The sequence below is a fragment of the Dasypus novemcinctus genome, chromosome 9 (genome assembly GCF_030445035.2).
Source record: "Dasypus novemcinctus isolate mDasNov1 chromosome 9, mDasNov1.1.hap2, whole genome shotgun sequence".
NCBI classification, from domain to species: domain Eukaryota; kingdom Metazoa; phylum Chordata; class Mammalia; order Cingulata; family Dasypodidae; genus Dasypus; species Dasypus novemcinctus.
Window position 1 is genome coordinate 118,260,104 of NC_080681.1, and position 17,639 is coordinate 118,277,742.

Below are 17,639 nucleotides of genomic sequence, written 5' to 3' on the forward strand. Positions count from 1 at the left end.
TTTGCCCACCAAGGGAGCGGAGACTCAGCGTCCTGCTGACATGGCCCAATCAAAGCCTTAATCATTATTTAATCAAGTAAAAGTAAAACCTCTGAATCCAATATAATCTAATATTCCCAGGGGAACAATCAGTTTACAAACATAATCCAATATCTGTTTTTGGAATTCATAAACATTATCAAACTGCCACACCACCCTACTTGGGCTTTTGGACAGATGTCATCTTTTCTCATTCTTGAATTTGGAGATTGGTTTCTTGGTTGCTGCTCCTGGCCAGGTTCCCCATTAGCAGCTCTGCTGCTTCCAGCCCTGAGCCCCCCCCCAGTGCTTGTTGGCTGACGCTGCCTCTGCTGCCGTGCAGCTGCCCCCAGGCTGACCAAAGCCCCTGTCCTCCACAAGCAGTAGCCACCCAGGTCAGCAGGCTCCTCTGGTGCTTCCCTGCCAGTGCGGGGGACCATTTCTCTGTCACTCCCTTACGTTGCTGGTGGCCCTGCTAGGAGCCCATATGGGGAGAGGGATGGGTGCAGAGATGAGGAAGAGCTGGGCCCGACTGGGGAGTTACCAGTTCGGGCTCTCCTTCTTGTCCACCCAGCCTCCTCTGGGCTTCCCTTTTCTCTGCAGAAATGGAGGTGGAGCTGGCGAGGAAAGGAGAAGGAGAGCGAGACGAGGCTGGTGTTGGGCCTGCTGTGGTCAAGGAAGAGGGGCGCCCCCTGGAAAACGGAGAGGCCCCTGAGGAGAATGAGGAGTCGGCGGGCACAGACTCTGGGCAGGAGCTCGGCACGGAGGCCCGGAGCCTGCGCTCAGGCACCTACGGCGACCGCACCGAGTCCAAGGCCTACGGCTCCGTCACCCACAAGTGTGAGGTGTGAGGCCCCCAGGTGGAGCCAGCCCTCCCTGCCCAGCCTTGGTGCCCGGTCCCCCAGCCCAGCAGCCCCTCACGCACCCCTTCCCTGCTGCGCCCTGCAGGACTGTGGGAAGGAGTTCACACACACAGGGAACTTCAAGCGGCACATCCGCATCCACACAGGCGAGAAGCCCTTCTCGTGCCGGGAGTGCAGCAAGGCTTTCTCTGACCCGGCTGCGTGCAAGGCCCACGAGAAGACTCACAGGTAGGGGTGCCCCTGCTGCCTCTGGGGCCCGAGGCCCTGACCCCTTGCCCTCCCTTGACCCAGCCCTATTGGAACCCACAGCCCCTTCTCTCTCGGCGCCCCCTGACCCTGCAGCCCGCTGAAGCCGTATGGCTGTGAGGAGTGTGGCAAGAGCTACCGGCTCATCAGCCTGCTGAACCTGCACAAGAAGCGGCACTCGGGCGAGGCCCGCTACCGCTGCGATGACTGTGGCAAGCTCTTCACCACCTCCGGCAACCTCAAGCGGCACCAGCTGGTGCATAGCGGCGAGAAGCCTTACCAGTGCGACTACTGCGGCCGCTCCTTCTCTGACCCCACCTCCAAGATGCGCCACCTGGAGACGCACGACACTGACAAGGAGCACAAGTGTCCACATTGCGACAAAAAGTTCAACCAGGTCTGCAGGCCCCTCGCATGGGGCGCGTGGGAACACTGGGGGCGGGGCACTCTGGGGTCGAAAGCCCTCATTTGGAGACTGAGAAGAGGCAGCCTTTGTTCTCCAGGAGCTTCCCGTCTAAGAGGCCAGTGCTGCTCTAGGAAAGACAGTGGGAAGGAGGCACGTATTTCTGTGGAGAAAGAGGTGGTATTGGCTGAGGAGAAAATGACTCTCCACCCCAGGATAGAGCTCTTGACTCCTCTCCTGAGGAAACTGGGAAGGCAGGTTGAGGAGGGATTGGGGTGATGGTGGTTTTAACTTTCACTGTTGAGACCTAGAACATTCCACCGCCAAGTTCTCTGGGGTGGCCCTTCTGACCACTTGCCTGGGCACAGGTGGGGAACCTGAAGGCCCATCTGAAGATCCACATTGCAGATGGGCCCCTCAAGTGCCGCGAGTGTGGGAAGCAGTTCACCACCTCAGGTAGGCCCGGCTGCCCGGCTGCCCGCGCGCCCACCCCCGCCTCCACCCCCCCGTCGTGCCCCATGCCCCGCCTCCCTCCTCACCGCAGGGAACCTCAAGCGGCACCTCCGGATCCACAGCGGGGAGAAGCCCTACGTGTGCGTCCACTGCCAGCGGCAGTTTGCCGACCCCGGCGCGCTGCAGCGGCACGTCCGCATCCACACGGGTGGGTGAGCAGGCCCCAAGGGACGGGGTGACAGAGGAGTGGGCAGAAGGGAGGAGGGACGGGAAGGAGGCACCAACATTTTCTCCTGGCCCTGTCCCCAGGCGAGAAGCCATGCCAGTGCGTGATGTGCGGCAAGGCCTTCACCCAAGCCAGCTCCCTCATCGCCCACGTGCGCCAGCACACCGGGGAGAAGCCCTACGTCTGCGAGCGCTGTGGCAAGAGGTCCTGCCCCCACTGCCTCACCCCTGCCCAGGCACAGGGGCATCCCCAGCACTGAAGGGGCTCAGGAAACAAACTTGGGGCTCTTTTGGGGATGAGCAAACTAGGAGCTCCAGCCCCAGGTTTAGGTCCCAGGGCTCCTCTCCAATCTGGCAGCTGAGGCAGGAGGCCCTAGCCCAGCTTCCCAGTCCCAGGCTTGAGCAATTCAGTGCAAGCCCCTTCCTCTGTGGCCCTGCAGATTCGTCCAGTCCAGCCAGTTGGCCAATCACATTCGCCACCATGACAACATTCGTCCCCACAAGTGCAGCGTGTGCAGCAAGGCCTTCGTGAACGTGGGGGACCTGTCCAAGCACATCATCATCCACACTGGTGAGCTTGTGCCCACCTGCCTGTCGGCCTCCCTTCACAGCCCCTCTTGGGCAGGGAGTGGGTGGGAAGGCAAGCTTCCCCCAGGCCCAGCTGTAGTTGCTGGCACTTGCTGCAGATGACCTTGAAGGTAGTTCAGTTCCAACAAAGACCCCATTTTCTTGGAGGTTCCAAAAGGTGCAGGTGCCTCTGGAGACTTCTGAGCACTTCTGCTGAAAAAGACAGGGCTGCTGGGGAAGCCCCCGCCCAGAGATAGCCGTGCCTTTTCCCCCAGGAGAAAAGCCTTACCTCTGTGACAAGTGCGGTCGCGGCTTCAACCGGGTGGACAATCTGCGCTCTCACGTGAAGACCGTGCACCAGGGCAAGGCTGGCATTAAAATCCTGGAGCCGGAGGAGGGTGGCGAGGTCAGCGTGGTCACAGTTGACGACATGGTCACGCTGGCCACTGAGGCACTGGCAGCCACGGCCGTCACTCAGCTCACAGGTGCGAGCTGTGCACATCAGGGCGGTCCAAGGCACTTTTCCTCTGGGGTACCAAGGATGGGCCCGGTGCCTCTGGCCTCAGATCCTCCTGATTCTGCCCACAGTGGTACCAGTGGGGACGCCAGTGACAGCCGATGAGACAGAAGCACTTAAAGCCGAGATCACAAAAGCTGTGAAGCAAGTGCAGGAAGCAGGTAAGGGACTGTCCAGGGTGTGAAAGCTGGTGGCTCCCAGGGGTCCTTCCCGTCCTTACTGTGCCCCCACCTCCCACAGACCCCAACACCCAGATCCTCTATGCCTGTGACTCCTGTGGGGACAAGTTCCTGGATGCGAACAGCCTGGCCCAGCACGTGCGGATCCACACGGCCCAGGCCCTGGTCATGTTCCAGGCGGACCCGGACTTCTACCAGCAGTATGGGCCAGGCGGCGCATGGCCAGCCGGGCAGGTGCTGCAGGCTGGGGAGCTGATCTTCCGCCCTCGGGACGGGGCTGAGGGCCAGCCCACTCTGGCAGAGACCCCACCCACAGCTCCTGAATGTCCGCCTCCTGCTGAGTGAGCAGGCATCCCTTCTCCTGTTTATTTAAAGACGGATGACACCCTGGAACTGAGAGGGGTGCCCCATCCCGAGAGAGAATAAATTTGATTATTTTCTAATGCTGCCTACAGCTCCCTGTGGGGGGCGGGGGGAGCTGGCAGCTGTGGATGATGCCACAGAAGAACTACCCCAGCCAGTCAAGACCTGCTTCTTGGGAAAGCCAGGCTGTTCCTTCTGCAGAATGGGGCTGGAGCCCCCAGGACTTACCCAGAACACAGCTGGCTGTTCGGCCCCGAGTTGGGGTATGGGCAGCGCACTAGGGGCCCAGGGGGCATGTGGCTCCCTGTGCCCTTCCCCTCAGTCAGCCTCCTCTTGGGAGGCTTCGCATCTCACCTTGAGGACTTGACCAGCCCTCTCCCCCGTGGAGTACAGCTGTGACCCTTCTGCCCCTCGGCCCAGGGACTGGAAAGCCGGGGGTAGGGGCCAGCAGGACTGGCCTAGACTGCTTGCCAGGACCCAGGCAACCCAGAGTGAGCCAGTAGGGGTCCACTCAGCCAGAGCCACAGCATGAGCAGATAGCCTGGCCAGCAGGCCACTGGCTCAATCCTCTTGGGCTTGGGAAAGCAGGGGGGCTTCTCTGCACTTGAGTCACCAATAAGCCTGCTCTGAGGATGAAAGCCGAGCCAGTGCCATCTTCTGGAAACATTTACTTGCCCTGAATCAATGGAGTCTAATGAGCAGCCGGGAGCTTGGGTGAGGAAAGGGGAACACAGCGCTGCTTAAACTAGACCAGCAAGCCAGGGCTGGTGTAACAATTTTGGAGCTCATTTTGACTCCCATTGGTGAAACCTCAGCCACAGTCTCTGTACCCCTTCTCAGTTTGCCCCCAGCAGTTGTAATACCTCAGAGATACCATCTTCTTGCACCAAAAGTAGGTTTATCTGTAGGAGCCCCATTTGATAGCACAAGTGAGGCCATCATTTCTTGTAGGACTCATGTTCTGTGCTTTCTTCCCACCCCAAATTCCCCAGCTTGCAGTGGACCAGTGGACCCAGCCGTAGGGAAAGAGTTGCCCACCTCTCCTGTCCTCCTGTCTGGAGGCAGGTACAGGATTAACTGGACCCCAGGAGTACAGCCTGGCCGGGATGCATCCTCTGCTTCTGCAGGGCCTAGCTTTGCACCATACTGGGAGGAAGGAAAAGGGCAAGAGACAAGAAACCCAAAGTTACCTAAGATGTTTTGTTTGTGTGGGGGGTGGTTTTATTCTGTGTCAGAATTTGAAGTGCCTTCAACTTTACCTCAGAACCAATCAAGACCTTAAAATGTCACAAATACTTATACCATAACATTGAAAAAAATGGTGAAAGTTCTGCATCTGTGATACAATTCTCTTTCGCACAAGATAAAATGATCCTAGGGGGAAGACCGACTAAATAGCAGGTTCCATCTATGAGCTTCATGGAGAGACGGAAGGGGCTCTCTTTAAAAGCAAAAGTGGTGTGAGGGCTAGCTACTCTCTCCCACCGAAGTGACAATCACATTCACACGATGTGTTTTGTATTTTTTAATAAAGTTTGTAATCCAATGGACACACAAAACAAAACTGCGCTGAGAAAAACAGTTTCATAAATTAATAAGTGTTAGGAAGTTGGGGGGAAAGGTCCAGGTAACAGGAGGAGGGCTTAGCCAGTCTTTCTGTACAGGTGCTGTGTGACACTTCCACGTCGCTGGGGCAGGGCCCGTGCTGTAACGAAGCGCACTTATACAAATGAGTGACGATACAAAGTCTGAGTATGAAAATAAGATTTTCTCTGAAAACACATTTTTGGCACAGATTAAAAAAAATGTATGTCGGGGGAATTTGATTTTTTAAGTCAGTATTATATATATTTTTATATATTATATATTTATATATACACACATCCCAAGTTCTGCATATCCCACCAAGAAAGAAAATTAACTATCCTTGTGTTTGCTCTTTTTTTGATTGTAAACTGTACATCCCAGGTGAATCAGAGATGGTGGCGGCAGGAGAATTAAGAAGGGTGACACATCCATATGAGCGAGGGGAAGGGAGGGAATGGGGACAAAAACCCAATGAAATGTTCCTCGACCCCAAGGTTTCGGCAGAAGTTCCAAGTCTTGCATTAGAGTCCACGTATGTGTTCACATACACAAGACATCCAGAGTGTCACAGCCTGTCATCACTGTGCAAAAGTCCTAGTCACTAGTTTAGTGCAAAGGCAGTTCTGTTTTCTTGTTTCTTAAAAATAAAAACAAACAAAAATTAATTCCACTGCCCTGTTCCTTTCTCCGAAAGAGGAGCAAGAAACCCAGCCCCAAGGTGTCTGCGAGTGAGTACATGGTAGTCTGTCCTTGGGTGAAAAGCATCATGTAAACATACAAGGTAGCAGCACCACTGCCCAGAGAAGGTGTGTCTGGCTGAAGCCAGGCGGGCGGGAGGGCGGGAGGCTGGCCGTCTGGCAGTGGAGTCTGTCCTCTTCGGCAGCTTCTTCCTCCACTTGGCTGGGTTGTCCTGTGTTGATTTTTTTGCTGCAGAGCCTCAGGAAAATACACCAAAGTGGTGACAGTTCAGCGGCTCACACGGAGGCAATGACAATCATGAGGTGGGGAGAAATATTGGAGATGCTGGCAAGGAGGTCAGGGGCCAGGCGAGACAGGTGACTCTCAGAGAACTCGCACGGTGGGAAGATCTGCAGCACATAGGCGGGCTGAAGAATGGGACAAGAGAGAAAAATGGGACCCTCTGTCTTTATGTCACCTACTCAAGTACCATTCTACCTTGGGACAGTTCTGAGTAGTTACCCTGAAGAGGCCCAAGGTAGAAAGCCAGGCTAAGGTCAGTTTTCCAACCAACTTAAAATTGCCATTGTTAATGTCTACCAGAAGAAACCTAGAAAGTATCAGAAAATTATTTAAACGACTGCCCTGAGAACCTCTTTTATATCCTTAAGGTAAAGAAAAACTTGTGCTGTTCTCAGCCACTCCAATGACTCTCCTTGCATACACTGTTTCCTCTACCCAAAGTGCCCTTGTGCTACCTCCTCTGGGGAGCTTCTCTTGACTGTGCTCGTGGGCACTGATCAGCCATGCCACCATGGAATTCCTCATAAGCCAGCCCTAGACTAGCCCCACCTGCACATGTGTGCATGAAGGACAGTAGACCAACCTGATTGGAGCCTGGGTTGGGAACATTGATGATCCCTGCCGCCTGCTTGGCCTGCAGGTAGGTGATGAAGGCAGCCTTGAGAGACTCAGTCTGGCTCACGACATCTTCTTGATCACGGCCGCAAGGTAGAGCCAACAGCAGGCAGTAATCTGTTTCCACCTGGAGCAGAGGTCAGTGATTTAGGGGCCTCCTCACCAAAACAGCAGCCCGTGGAGGGAGGCTTGTCCAGCCCAGGGAATGAGCTCCTAAGTCCTCAAAGCCCCACCTGCTGCAATGACTCTAAATCCACTGTAATATCTGTCAAATGAAAAAAGCCTAGTTTCTGGGCCTAGAGACATTTCACACCCCCGAATGGAGAAAGGACAATGCCCCCTTCATTGTCCACTTCAAGAATGCCATCACTGAGTCCTGTGATGGGCTAGGAAGCTGGCAGGCAGGGCCGCCTATACCTTTCCTTCCTGGGATTAGGTGGGGTCACAGTGGCAAGGCCAAATGCTGCCCTCAGCAACTGCTCACCAAGGACCTAGGTCTTACCGTCATCCTTCGGGCAACCCCTTCCAGTTGTGAAGCCTCCAGCCGCATCCTCTGGGCGATCCTCAACGGGGGTCCCCCTTCAGAGAGGGGGAGGGACCGATGGGCCAGGACGTTGTTGCCAGAGACAAAATGGAGCTGCACAGCAGCTGTGTCATTCTTGAGGGCCAGCAGACCCTGCCACACGATGGGGTACTTCTGCTCAAAGGGAAACAAATAGTAAGTGAGCTCCAGGCTGGTGACTTGAGCCATGGTGGGCATGGCCCTTAGGCAGCAACTCACTGGTCTGTCAACAGGGGAGTCTTAGGACTTTTAACATGGCACATGGCTTGGGGGATAATAGAGGAGACCCCTGCCCACACTTACCTTCAGAAGTTGAACCATATCCACAGGTCTCTGGGAAGTCAAGTGTGGAGAAGAATCTTGTTTGGGGGTGGGCTGGGCTTCAGCATGCGGCAGAGCCAGTCCTGGAGGGGTGCTGGGGCCTGAGGTCGTGGGGACAAACAATGGCTGCTTTTGAGCAGCCTGAGCAGGAAGAGGGGCCGGGAGATCAGGCTTCATGGAGACAGACACTGGAGAGGGGTAGGAAGTCTGGCCTGTTTCCACCTGGGCTCTCTGAATCTGGACAAGAGGTTCAGGTGGCCTGTTTGCAGGTACAGTTGAGAGGCGAGACTGCTCTACTCCTCCTGTCTGAGTCCCCTTTGCCTCCTGGGAGACCTGAGGCATTTTGTTGCTTGGTGACTGGCTGGGCTGGCTGAGCTGGGTGGGCTGCGCAGGCTGGGCGGGTTGTGTGGGCTGTGCAGGTTGTGTGGACTGAGAGGACTGCACAGGCTCACTTTCCGGTGGAGGGCCCTGGGAGTGGGAGAAGAGACAGAGTAGAGTCTTGTGCATAATAGCTTGCTCCAAAAAATTACCAAAAAGGTTCTCTTCCTGCCCATCCCTGCAGGCAGGAGCCACCCACTCCAACCATTCCCACAAAGAGCTCCTGAGCACTCTGCAATGTGATCCTACATGTCTCATCCTGAAATTTAGGAAGTTCCTTTGTGCCTTGCTTTTACCCCTCCCCTCTCCCCCCCACCAAGGTTAAAATATTTCAGGGCCTATCTGACTAGTTCTCTTGTACCCCAACCACTATCTTTTGATTGAAGGCTGATTTGTTCTGAGCCCTTTGAGCCCCTCTAGTGCTTTGTCTAACAGATGGGGGGAGGAAACTTGACTATCTCACCTGGGCAGGAGTCTTGGTCCGGGAAGGCAAGCCAATTGAGGAAGCAGCAGGAAACTGAGTGTGTGAGAGCTGAGCCGGGGCGTGGTAGGTACGGAGATCGCCATATCTGTACTCCTGAAACAATTCTCCACTGGAGTGCACGATCTGTACTCCGTGGGTCACCACCACAGGTGGGGTGAGAGGCAGTCCCTGGAGCTGGTTGCTGGGGGTGACTGTGAGGATGCGGGCCTCACTGTGAGGAGCAGCTGCTGCTTTGGCATCTGCCGTCTTGGCAGCTTCTTTCCCTGGTGGCTGAGGGGCCTTGCTCACTGGCGGCACTTTCACCACCCCATCGGCTGCCCTCGGCTGCTCGCTGACCGCTGTCACATGAGGGTGCACCATGATCCTTACATCCCGGGGTACGGTGTATGGGTGCAGCCGGTACTCAGACTGCATGACCAGCACCTCTGACTGCACAGGGGCTGCAGCTCGAGCGACAGGGAGGTGATAATGTACTTCATCCTCAGGAGGGTGCTGGGAGGCTAGAGCAGGCACGCCAGCTGGGGCAGGTTGAGGTGTACCTGCACGCTGAGGGGCCCTGACCTCTATCTGCTGGGGCTGAAGCGGGGCCCGAGGAGAGTGAAGTGTCTCCGGCCGGATACTGTAGGTGATGCTGGGCAGTGTGGGTGTGTTCATTCTCACCTCGCCCTGGGATAAGTGGCTGAGGGACACAGTCTGGGTAATGCTGTGGGGTGGCATGATGACAGACTGCTCTGGATGTATGCTGGAGATGAACTGAGGCACAGGAATGCCTGCAGCCAACATGACTGTGGCATTAGTTGAGAGAGCTGTGGATGTAGTACTGCTGGGATGACAAGCCCTCGGAAACGGAGATGGGGTGGGCCCACTTGGTCGAGGAGAATGTGTGTCTGGCTTTGTGACTGCCAAGTGGGAGACAGTTCGATCTGTTGGGGTGCTGGCCGCCGAGTTGACATGGTTCACTTCTGCAGGCAGTTTGCCAGGCAGAGCAGGAGGGTGATGAGGAGCAAGAGCTGACCCCAGGTTAGCTGGCTGAAGGACCTTAGTCTCTATTTTGAGGGTGACAGGGTCAGCAAGCTTCTTATTAGTGGTAACTATGCTTGGGGTGAGGACCAGCTGGTTGTGAACCAGCACTGGGGGAGTGTTTATGCCCTGGGTGAGAACCTTCACTGTGCCACCCTGAGTGACAGGGGTGGACACAGAGAGGTGAATGGGCTCAGGCTTCTCCAAGGACGGGCGATCGGCCTTAACAGATGAAATCACAGGGGATGCATTATATGTTTGGGCAGTCAGTACCAGAGTAGAATGGGTGGCCACATTCGCATAGCCTGAAGGGGTTTGAGGACCTTTAGATGGAGGCTGAGAAGGTGTGACAGAATCAGGTTTGACCTGGGACTTGGACACTGACTGTTGAAACTCAATGTCCATGGCACTTGCTGGAGGAATCTGACTAATCTTGGCGCTGATCCGTTGTGGGCCTTCAGTCTTCTGCCCCGAATAGCTCAGGAGTACAACCCCTTCAGACGTGTTCACACGCAGTCCAGCACCAGAGCCTGTGTCTGCTGGGCGATCATCAATCACAGACATAGATCCTGGGTGGAACCGACTGTTTTCATTGGTACTTGATCTCTGCTTGCCTTTTGCCAGTGGGGCAATCACTGCCCCTGCCCCTGTTGTGGCAGTCACACCACCGGACACAGCAGTGACTGTACCTGCTGTGACTGTCACTGCCCCTGTTGCAGCGTTGACTGTGCCCGCTGTGGCATTCACTGCACCTGTGGTGGCATTCACCGTGCCCATGGCGGCATTCACTGCGCCCATGGCCGTGTTCACCGGAGTGGTGAGCACATTCACTGGCCCTGTCAGCACATTCACTGGCCCTTTTAGGACATTCACAGGACCAGGAGTGTTCACCAGACCTTTGAGAGTCGTCACTGAGCCCTTCACGGGACCCTTCAGGGCACTCACCGGGCCTGCCAGGGCGTTTACTGGAACCAGAGAGACATTCACCAGGCCCGTCAGAGCACTCACCAGTCCAGTCAGGGTCTGAGGAGCTGGTTTTGCCAGAGTTATCTTTTGGGAATTCTCCAAATCAATGCTGACAGGCATCCGGCTAATAACAGAAGTAATTTTGGGAGCAATGACTGGTGCCACTTTTTCTTTGTCAGTGGCCACTGGAACCTCTAAAGCCTGTGTGTCAGAGATGTTTGTAGCTGGAGTTCCTTGTTTTTCTTCTAGAAGAGGTTTTTTAGATTCAACTGGAGGGGGTGGTACCTCATGTAGGCAAGGGGTGGCACTGACAGGCTCTGCAATAGCAGTCGTGACACTAGTGGAAGTGACGCCTGTGGCAGACACGTATTTCGGGTCCATGAGGATTTTCCTCAGTGTACTGGAACTAGTGTCAATGTCAGAGGCTTTTGTGTCTGGGGGGAGAGCTGGAGATGGGGTGGATTGAGCTTGTGGCTCCTCCTGCCTTGTTATCCATTCTGTCACTTTAGTAGGACTCTGATGTGGGATTCCCCCAGAGGAAAGAGAGGTTGGGAGTTTTGCTGCAGCTACAGAAGGAATTGTGGGTGTAGATATGCTTGAATCACTAGGTGGGGTTACTGGATCACTTTCAATAATTGAATGTACTTTGAATCTGGCTTGATGTTCATCATCTACTGGTATGGGCTGTGAAGAAGGGAGAAGGACTGGAAGCGCTGACACTTTAGTTGGAGTCTTTTCTTCAATATTGTTTTCTTGGGACAAATTCTCCATTGATGGAGCCTGGCCTGGGTCAGAAATACAGGACTCAGGAGGAGTGGAGGGGGGCTCTTCAGTCTGTGTTTCTTCCTGTGGAGTTTCTGGGGGTTGTGCTGTCATCACCTCATTTGCAGCAGGACTCTTGCTTTGAGCTCGGTCAGAGTCAGAGACATGGGACTCTGCAGCACCCCCTGCTCTCTTGTTTATAGTCCGTTTGCGGCGTGACCGAGTTGTTTTCTGGCGCCCCTTGTCTTTCCGAACGACTTCTGCCTCTTTTGACCCTTTGGCTTCCTGCACAGCGTGGGGGGATTCACTGCTGTTCCCTCTGACTTCCTTGGTGTCTGCTGGGCCTGCTGAGGGGCCAGGAGCACTGACTGGTGACCCAGAAGATTCTGTAGCAGCCTCAGTCTCCAAGATGCCAGACACGGCCTCATCAGTCTCAGGCTCCATTTCTTCCTCAGGAGGCTGCAACACTTGAGGATGGGCCTGTGGAACTGTCTGAGATTCTGCTGGGTAAGTTGGAGGTGCTGTGAAATTTTCTGGCTCTGCAGAAATGGCATTAATGATGGAGCCAATGGCTGCAGCAAGCTCTGTTTCACTCGCCTGATGTGCAGGCTTGTCCCTGTCCTCTGTGGAGAGGCCGTCTGGGGCCTCTGTGGCTGCTGCTTTGTAAGCCGAGGAGGCTGAGGTTTCAGTGAGCTTTGCAATGTTCTCCACAGCCTGCTCCAGCTCCATCTGCTTGGCTAACTGAGTAGCTTCTGGTGACAGTTTAGAATCAGACACATCTTCCTCCTCTGGGTCCTTGACTGGATCAACAGGGTCAACTGCATCACTTTTCAACTGGGGTGATGAATGACCCTCCTTTTGGGAGCTCTCACCTTTCTCGGGGGAGCCTGCCACAACCCCAGCTTCCCTCTCTACTGCCGGGCCTGGAGCCCCCACAGCCGTGTTGACATTAGCATCCACAGTTTTCAGATTTGCAGACTTGTCCACTGCTGACCTGGCATTCCGAGATCTTCCTCTCTTTGACTTGGAGTTTTTTTCAGGGGCTTTTTTCTCTACCACTTCAATAGGGGGAGTTTCAGGTAGATTTTTGTCTGTGCTAAGTTCTTTTCTATCACGTTTCTGCTCACTTCCCGCTTCTTCTTTATCGGGTTTGGATTTTGTGTTACTGTCTTTCAAGTTTATTTGGGTGCCCATCTCAGTCTCAGGATGTTCAGCTACACTATCAACTTTTGGTTCATTTCTTCCCTTTTTCCCTTGGGGACCACTAGCAGCTGCAGACTTTTGAGATCGAGGGGACCTCCATCCCTCAGCTGCCTTGGGTGTTTCGACTGGTTCTTTCACCTCAGTTTCATCATCTTCATCAGCTCGACGGCGTGTTTTTGGAGGCCGTCCCCTCCGCGGGGTAGTAGGTACTGCTGCAGCTTCCTGAAGCTCTCGCTCCAATCTCTTTCTGGTCAGTCTTGGCTGTTCTGTGGGCTCTTTTACTGGAGAGCGGTTTTCATGGTCACTCATGGTTGCATAAACACTCCTTACGTTTCGGCGTCTTGTTCTGCTGAGGGGCAAACTTGGTTCGGGGTGTTCAGAGTCCCCAGCAGAGGTTTTAGAAGCAGTCCTTGTAATCTTCTCTGCTTCCATCTTCAATTCTAAAAGTTTCTGTGCTTCTCCCCGAGGGGAATTAGACCGTTTCAGTTTTTCCCGGTCTATTCTCTCACTCTTCCTTGTGACAGGCTTCTCCACGATACTTGTTGCAGCTGCCTGTACCGGGGTCTTGGAACGTTTACTTTTGTTTGTTTTTTTATCTTTTACAGCAACTGGAGGATCAACCTCTAAGTCTTCAGAAGCTTGAGGCTGAAACTCAGGAACCTCAGCCTTTTGATTTGCATTAGGCTCAACATTAGCAGCTGGATCTGGCTTTTCTGCTTTGGGCTCATTATCTTCCTCAGACTTCTGAGTTGGCTTTGAAGGGGGTAGGGTACTGTCAGGTTCTGGATCTACATTGATCTCTACCTGAGAAAATGAGGCCCCAGGAGTTGGAGGCTTGGTATCCAGAGAAGGCAGTTGGTCAATGGATGAACTTTCTTCAACAACCACGGGAGTCACAGCAGCATCTTTATTGGTGCCTACTCCTAGGAGCAAGTCTGCTTGTTCAGGTTGTTCCACAGAGAGAGGAGCTAGTTCCAAGACAGGTTTTGCTTCCTTTGAGACCAATGAGGGCTCCACGGTCTTCTCTTCTGTTACTGGAGGTACCTCCACTGTTTTTTCATTATTTGTCTTCTCTAGTGATGATGGTGCTAATTCTGGAGTTACAACTGTGACACTAGGGGGCCCAACTGAAGAATTTTTCAGTTCTGACTCTTTATTCTCTGAAGCAGATTCTGGGGTCTTGGGTTGATTCTCTGTATCTTCCTGTTTCTCAACCTCTTTGGGTTTTTGGTCTTTTTCTTTTTCTTTCTGTTGCATTCGTGTTAGCTCCATAAATCTGCTATGGAATAGAACTACTGGCTCTTGAATTGTATCAGCAGTGCTATTTGCTCCATCAGATATCTGCTTCCCATATAACCTACCAGAAATGAAGTCACATTCTTCATCTTTTCTCTCTAGATGTTGCAATCGCTTGGAATCTTGTTCAAAGATCGAACTGTGTAAAAAACGAGAAGCAAATAATTCTTGCCTTTCTTGCTCCTCTTCTTTATGATCATCTTTTTTATCATCCATTTTTCCTTCTGAATCAGTCCTAATTTTCTTCTTTTTCATGTACCAGGATGGAATAGGTCTTGGAGCAGAGTCAACTTTTTCTTTATCTTTGTTGTTTCGAAAATTAGCAAATCGGGAGTCCCAATCAAGAAAAGACCAATTTTCCTCTCGAGATGAAGAGAGGGATTTAGCTCTTTCAAGCAAGGCCTTAGTGTCTGGTGTGATCGTCTTATCCAATGCAAAAGAATAAAATTTGTTCCTTTCTAAAGAACTAGAGAGTCTTTCATCTCGCTCACGTAATTTGTCTTCCCTGTCCCTCAATAAAAAAGACAATCGGGAACTTTCATACAATGCAGGGACTCTGGGTGAATGAGATTTGTGTTCACCATCTTCGTCAGAATCAGAAGGTACCTCACCAGGTTCCAGGTCTCGTGCGGACCTCTTTCGAAGGCTGTCTCTCTTAATTATGCTGTTTGGGAAACTCACATCAAATCTGCTGGCATCTTGTTTCATTTGAGGGTCCCAACGATTCAGTTCATCTTCAGAATTCAAGGCAGAGAGCTTTATTTTGGCCATGTCTGCCATCTGTTCTCTCCTGCTAGAATCGTAAGGATTAAATTTTAAGGACTCTTCCCTGACTGCTATATTAGAATATGGGTGGCCTTTCTCATCTACTTTAGGAGACCCTTTTACTGACAATAGTTTAGGGGAGCCAATGGAGTCATCATCTTCATGGAAGGAACCATGTCGAATGCTGGGAGAACAACCAGTCCTTTCAGAATCTTCACTGATTTGGCGTGAACTTCTGTAATTCCTCTCTCTCTTGGTGCTGATGTCAAAATCAAGGTGATCCATCCGTTTCTTTTTGCTGGGAGGAGAGTCATCAGTAACATCTTGAGGGGGTTTGCCCACCTCGTGAACAAGGCTACGCCTTTCATAGTCATCTATATCTTTCTTAGGACTGCCAAACTTCTCAGACTTGGCTATTTCCATCTCCATCTGCTGTTTTCTACGACTCTGTTCCATTTGTTTTCGGTAACTCTGCGTGTGATCAATATCAATGCCAATTTTTTCTTCAGTATTTACTGAATGTGGTTTCTCTTGGCCTGACTTATGTTCAGGTGTTTCATCACGAAGGTTACAATAGTTTTTTCTAATATCCTCTCTCTCTGGTCCTTGATCATCTAGTAGCTGCAGCTGTTTCAGCTGTGGTTTTGAGGGAGTAGGTTTTTTTGACTGGATTTCTTGATTTTCCACAGATTCACCTACTATTTCTCCTAGCCTTGCCTGCAGGTCTGTGTTCGGCCTTGAGCCAACCCCAAGAGAAATACTGGCAAGCTCCTGACTGTCTTTAGAGCTGGGAACAGGAGGATTAAGTCTATCTAGTTTGATTTTTTTGGATTCTCTTTTAAGAACTTCTTTTCTCACAGGCTTTCTTTCAGACTCTCCTTCCCTTGGCAGAATGGCTTCTCTGGATGATATGTCAGGCTGCTTTTTTAAAACTACCCGAACATCTTCCATCTCTGGACTACTTTTCTTGACTTCCGATTTTTGCCTTTCTGCTTTCAAATTTGAATCTGCAAACCGCCTTTTCCTGGCTTCCAGTTTCTCCAGGTCCACAGCATTCATCCCATCAGTGGTCTGCTCTGGTTTTAGGTGCTTCCTGGGCTTAAGCCTGCCTTCCTTATCTACTACTTCAATGTGACTTGAAAGCCCCTTTTCCTTTGGCACTTTTGTTCTAAGAGAATCCAATTTAGACAGGTCAGACTTTGCAGGCTCAGTTTGAGAGACCTGAAGTTTCTGATCCACAGAAGCTTTGACAGTATCATTATCAAGCTTCACTTTTGGCTTTTCCAAAGCAGCATGATCAATCACCTTTCCTTCCTTTTCTTTCACTCGAGTCAAAACCACACAAGGCATGAGATCTAGGCGGTTTTTTGCTAGTCCTTCTTTGTCAGCTTTCTCTCTGCTCAATTTATTAGAACTCCTTGGTTTCTCAGGGCTCTGTTCTCTCTCATTTTCTTGGTCTGTTTCTGAAGACTGAGAACTAGGAGAATGAACTTTTCCTTTTCGTTTCTGCTTGTCAGTTTTGTCCTTTTCCACTTTTTCCTTCCTTATTAAGCGCCTTTCTCTCTCCCCTCTCTCAGGATCAAAAGTTCGCTCTTTATCTGTCTTTTCACTTTTTGTATAGCGCTCCAAACGAGGTTTGTCAATCTTATCATATCTTGGTGGGGAAAGTGAGCTACAGCTTCCACTTCGGTCTGAGGACCGGCTGTAAATCCTCCTCTCAGAATCACTTGGTAGCCTCTCTGACTGTGAGGGAGATGCTCCAGGACTCTGTGGACGTCGCAAGTGAACTGGACTCTGACTTCGTTCAATTGCCCTCCTGTCATGGTCTCTGTCCCGGTCAGACTCAAATCTTTCTCGTTCTCTTTCTCGTTCTCTTTGCCTGTAACTATATTCCCGAATATCTTGTTCATAGGGATCATTCCTATAATCTCTGTATTCCCGAGGATCATCATAATATCGTGATTCATAGTAGTCTCCTTGGTAAGTTTCCCATTCTGAATAAAATTCTCTCCCCCGAGCTGGATAGTCCCGCCTGGAATCCTCAGGATATGTACCTGGAGTACGAACATTCTCATAATATGTACGCTCTTGGTTATAGTCATAGGATCCCCTTCGTTCCTCTCTGCCAAAAGAAGAAGTGAATACTATTAGTTCATTTCTTTGTCATTTATGCATTAAATCATATATATGAAATTGGAAAGCCTTGTTTCTAAACATCTTTGCCATTTAGTCATTGTTTAGACCTGTGCTGTCCAATATGGTAGCCACTAGACACATGTGTCTTCTGAGCATTTGAAATATGGCTAGTCTGAAGTGAGTTATACTATAAGCATAAACTATGCACCAGATTTCACAGGCTTAGTTAAAAAAAAAATCATGTATCAACAATTTATTTACATTGTTATGCTGAAATGATAATATTTTAGATGTACTGAATTAAATAAATAAAATTAATTGTATCTTTTAAAAAAAAATGTGGCTACCAGAAAATTTAAAATTACATATGTAGCTTGCATTGTTTTTATCAGAGACAGTGCTGGTTTAGCCCTTTTTCATTCTTTTCATACTGGGTGGTATGTAATGACTTATAACAGACATAAGTATTAAATGGGGTATCATATGCCTACATTCCTAAGTCTTTTGTAATTATTTTTCTCTAAGGATATTCTTACCTCAGGAAATAAATATACTGTTTGGAAAAACAGATAATTTAATTAAAATCTTACTGCCTCTGTGACCTGGATATTGATTAACATCTTTATGTAAATTCACAATTAAAAAAAAACCGGGAAACGGACTTTGGCCCAGTGGTTAGGGCATCCGTCTACCATATGGGAGGTCCGCGGTTCAAACCCCGGGCCTCCT

At 51.3% G+C, this 17,639-nt stretch overlaps 2 protein-coding genes across 7 annotated transcripts in view; one reads left to right on the forward strand and one right to left on the reverse strand.

The window, feature by feature from the left end:
* Positions 1-3,914, forward strand: part of ZBTB17 (zinc finger and BTB domain containing 17) — a 42,767-nt gene extending 38,853 nt beyond the window's left edge. For all 5 annotated transcript variants that reach the window (XM_058304330.2, XM_004472158.4, XM_071217768.1 and 2 more), the window contains 10 exons: positions 622-863; positions 967-1,109; positions 1,224-1,524; positions 1,899-1,986; positions 2,075-2,191; positions 2,293-2,413; positions 2,649-2,779; positions 3,051-3,260; positions 3,364-3,453; positions 3,533-3,914. In XM_058304330.2, the coding sequence (XP_058160313.1) occupies positions 622-863; positions 967-1,109; positions 1,224-1,524; positions 1,899-1,986; positions 2,075-2,191; positions 2,293-2,413; positions 2,649-2,779; positions 3,051-3,260; positions 3,364-3,453; positions 3,533-3,816 (1,727 nt within the window). In that variant the 3' untranslated portion in view covers positions 3,817-3,914. The remainder of the gene's footprint in view (positions 1-621; positions 864-966; positions 1,110-1,223; positions 1,525-1,898; positions 1,987-2,074; positions 2,192-2,292; positions 2,414-2,648; positions 2,780-3,050; positions 3,261-3,363; positions 3,454-3,532) is intronic.
* Positions 3,915-6,276: 2,362 nt separating this feature from the next.
* The window catches only part of SPEN (spen family transcriptional repressor), a 115,468-nt gene continuing 104,105 nt past the window's right edge, over positions 6,277-17,639 (reverse strand). For both annotated transcript variants that reach the window (XM_004472159.5, XM_071217766.1), the window contains 5 exons: positions 8,742-16,896; positions 7,883-8,368; positions 7,520-7,714; positions 6,986-7,144; positions 6,277-6,527 (listed from right to left, as the gene is read on the reverse strand). In XM_004472159.5, coding sequence (XP_004472216.1) covers positions 6,396-6,527; positions 6,986-7,144; positions 7,520-7,714; positions 7,883-8,368; positions 8,742-16,896 — 9,127 coding nt within the window. In that variant the 3' untranslated portion in view covers positions 6,277-6,395. The remainder of the gene's footprint in view (positions 6,528-6,985; positions 7,145-7,519; positions 7,715-7,882; positions 8,369-8,741; positions 16,897-17,639) is intronic.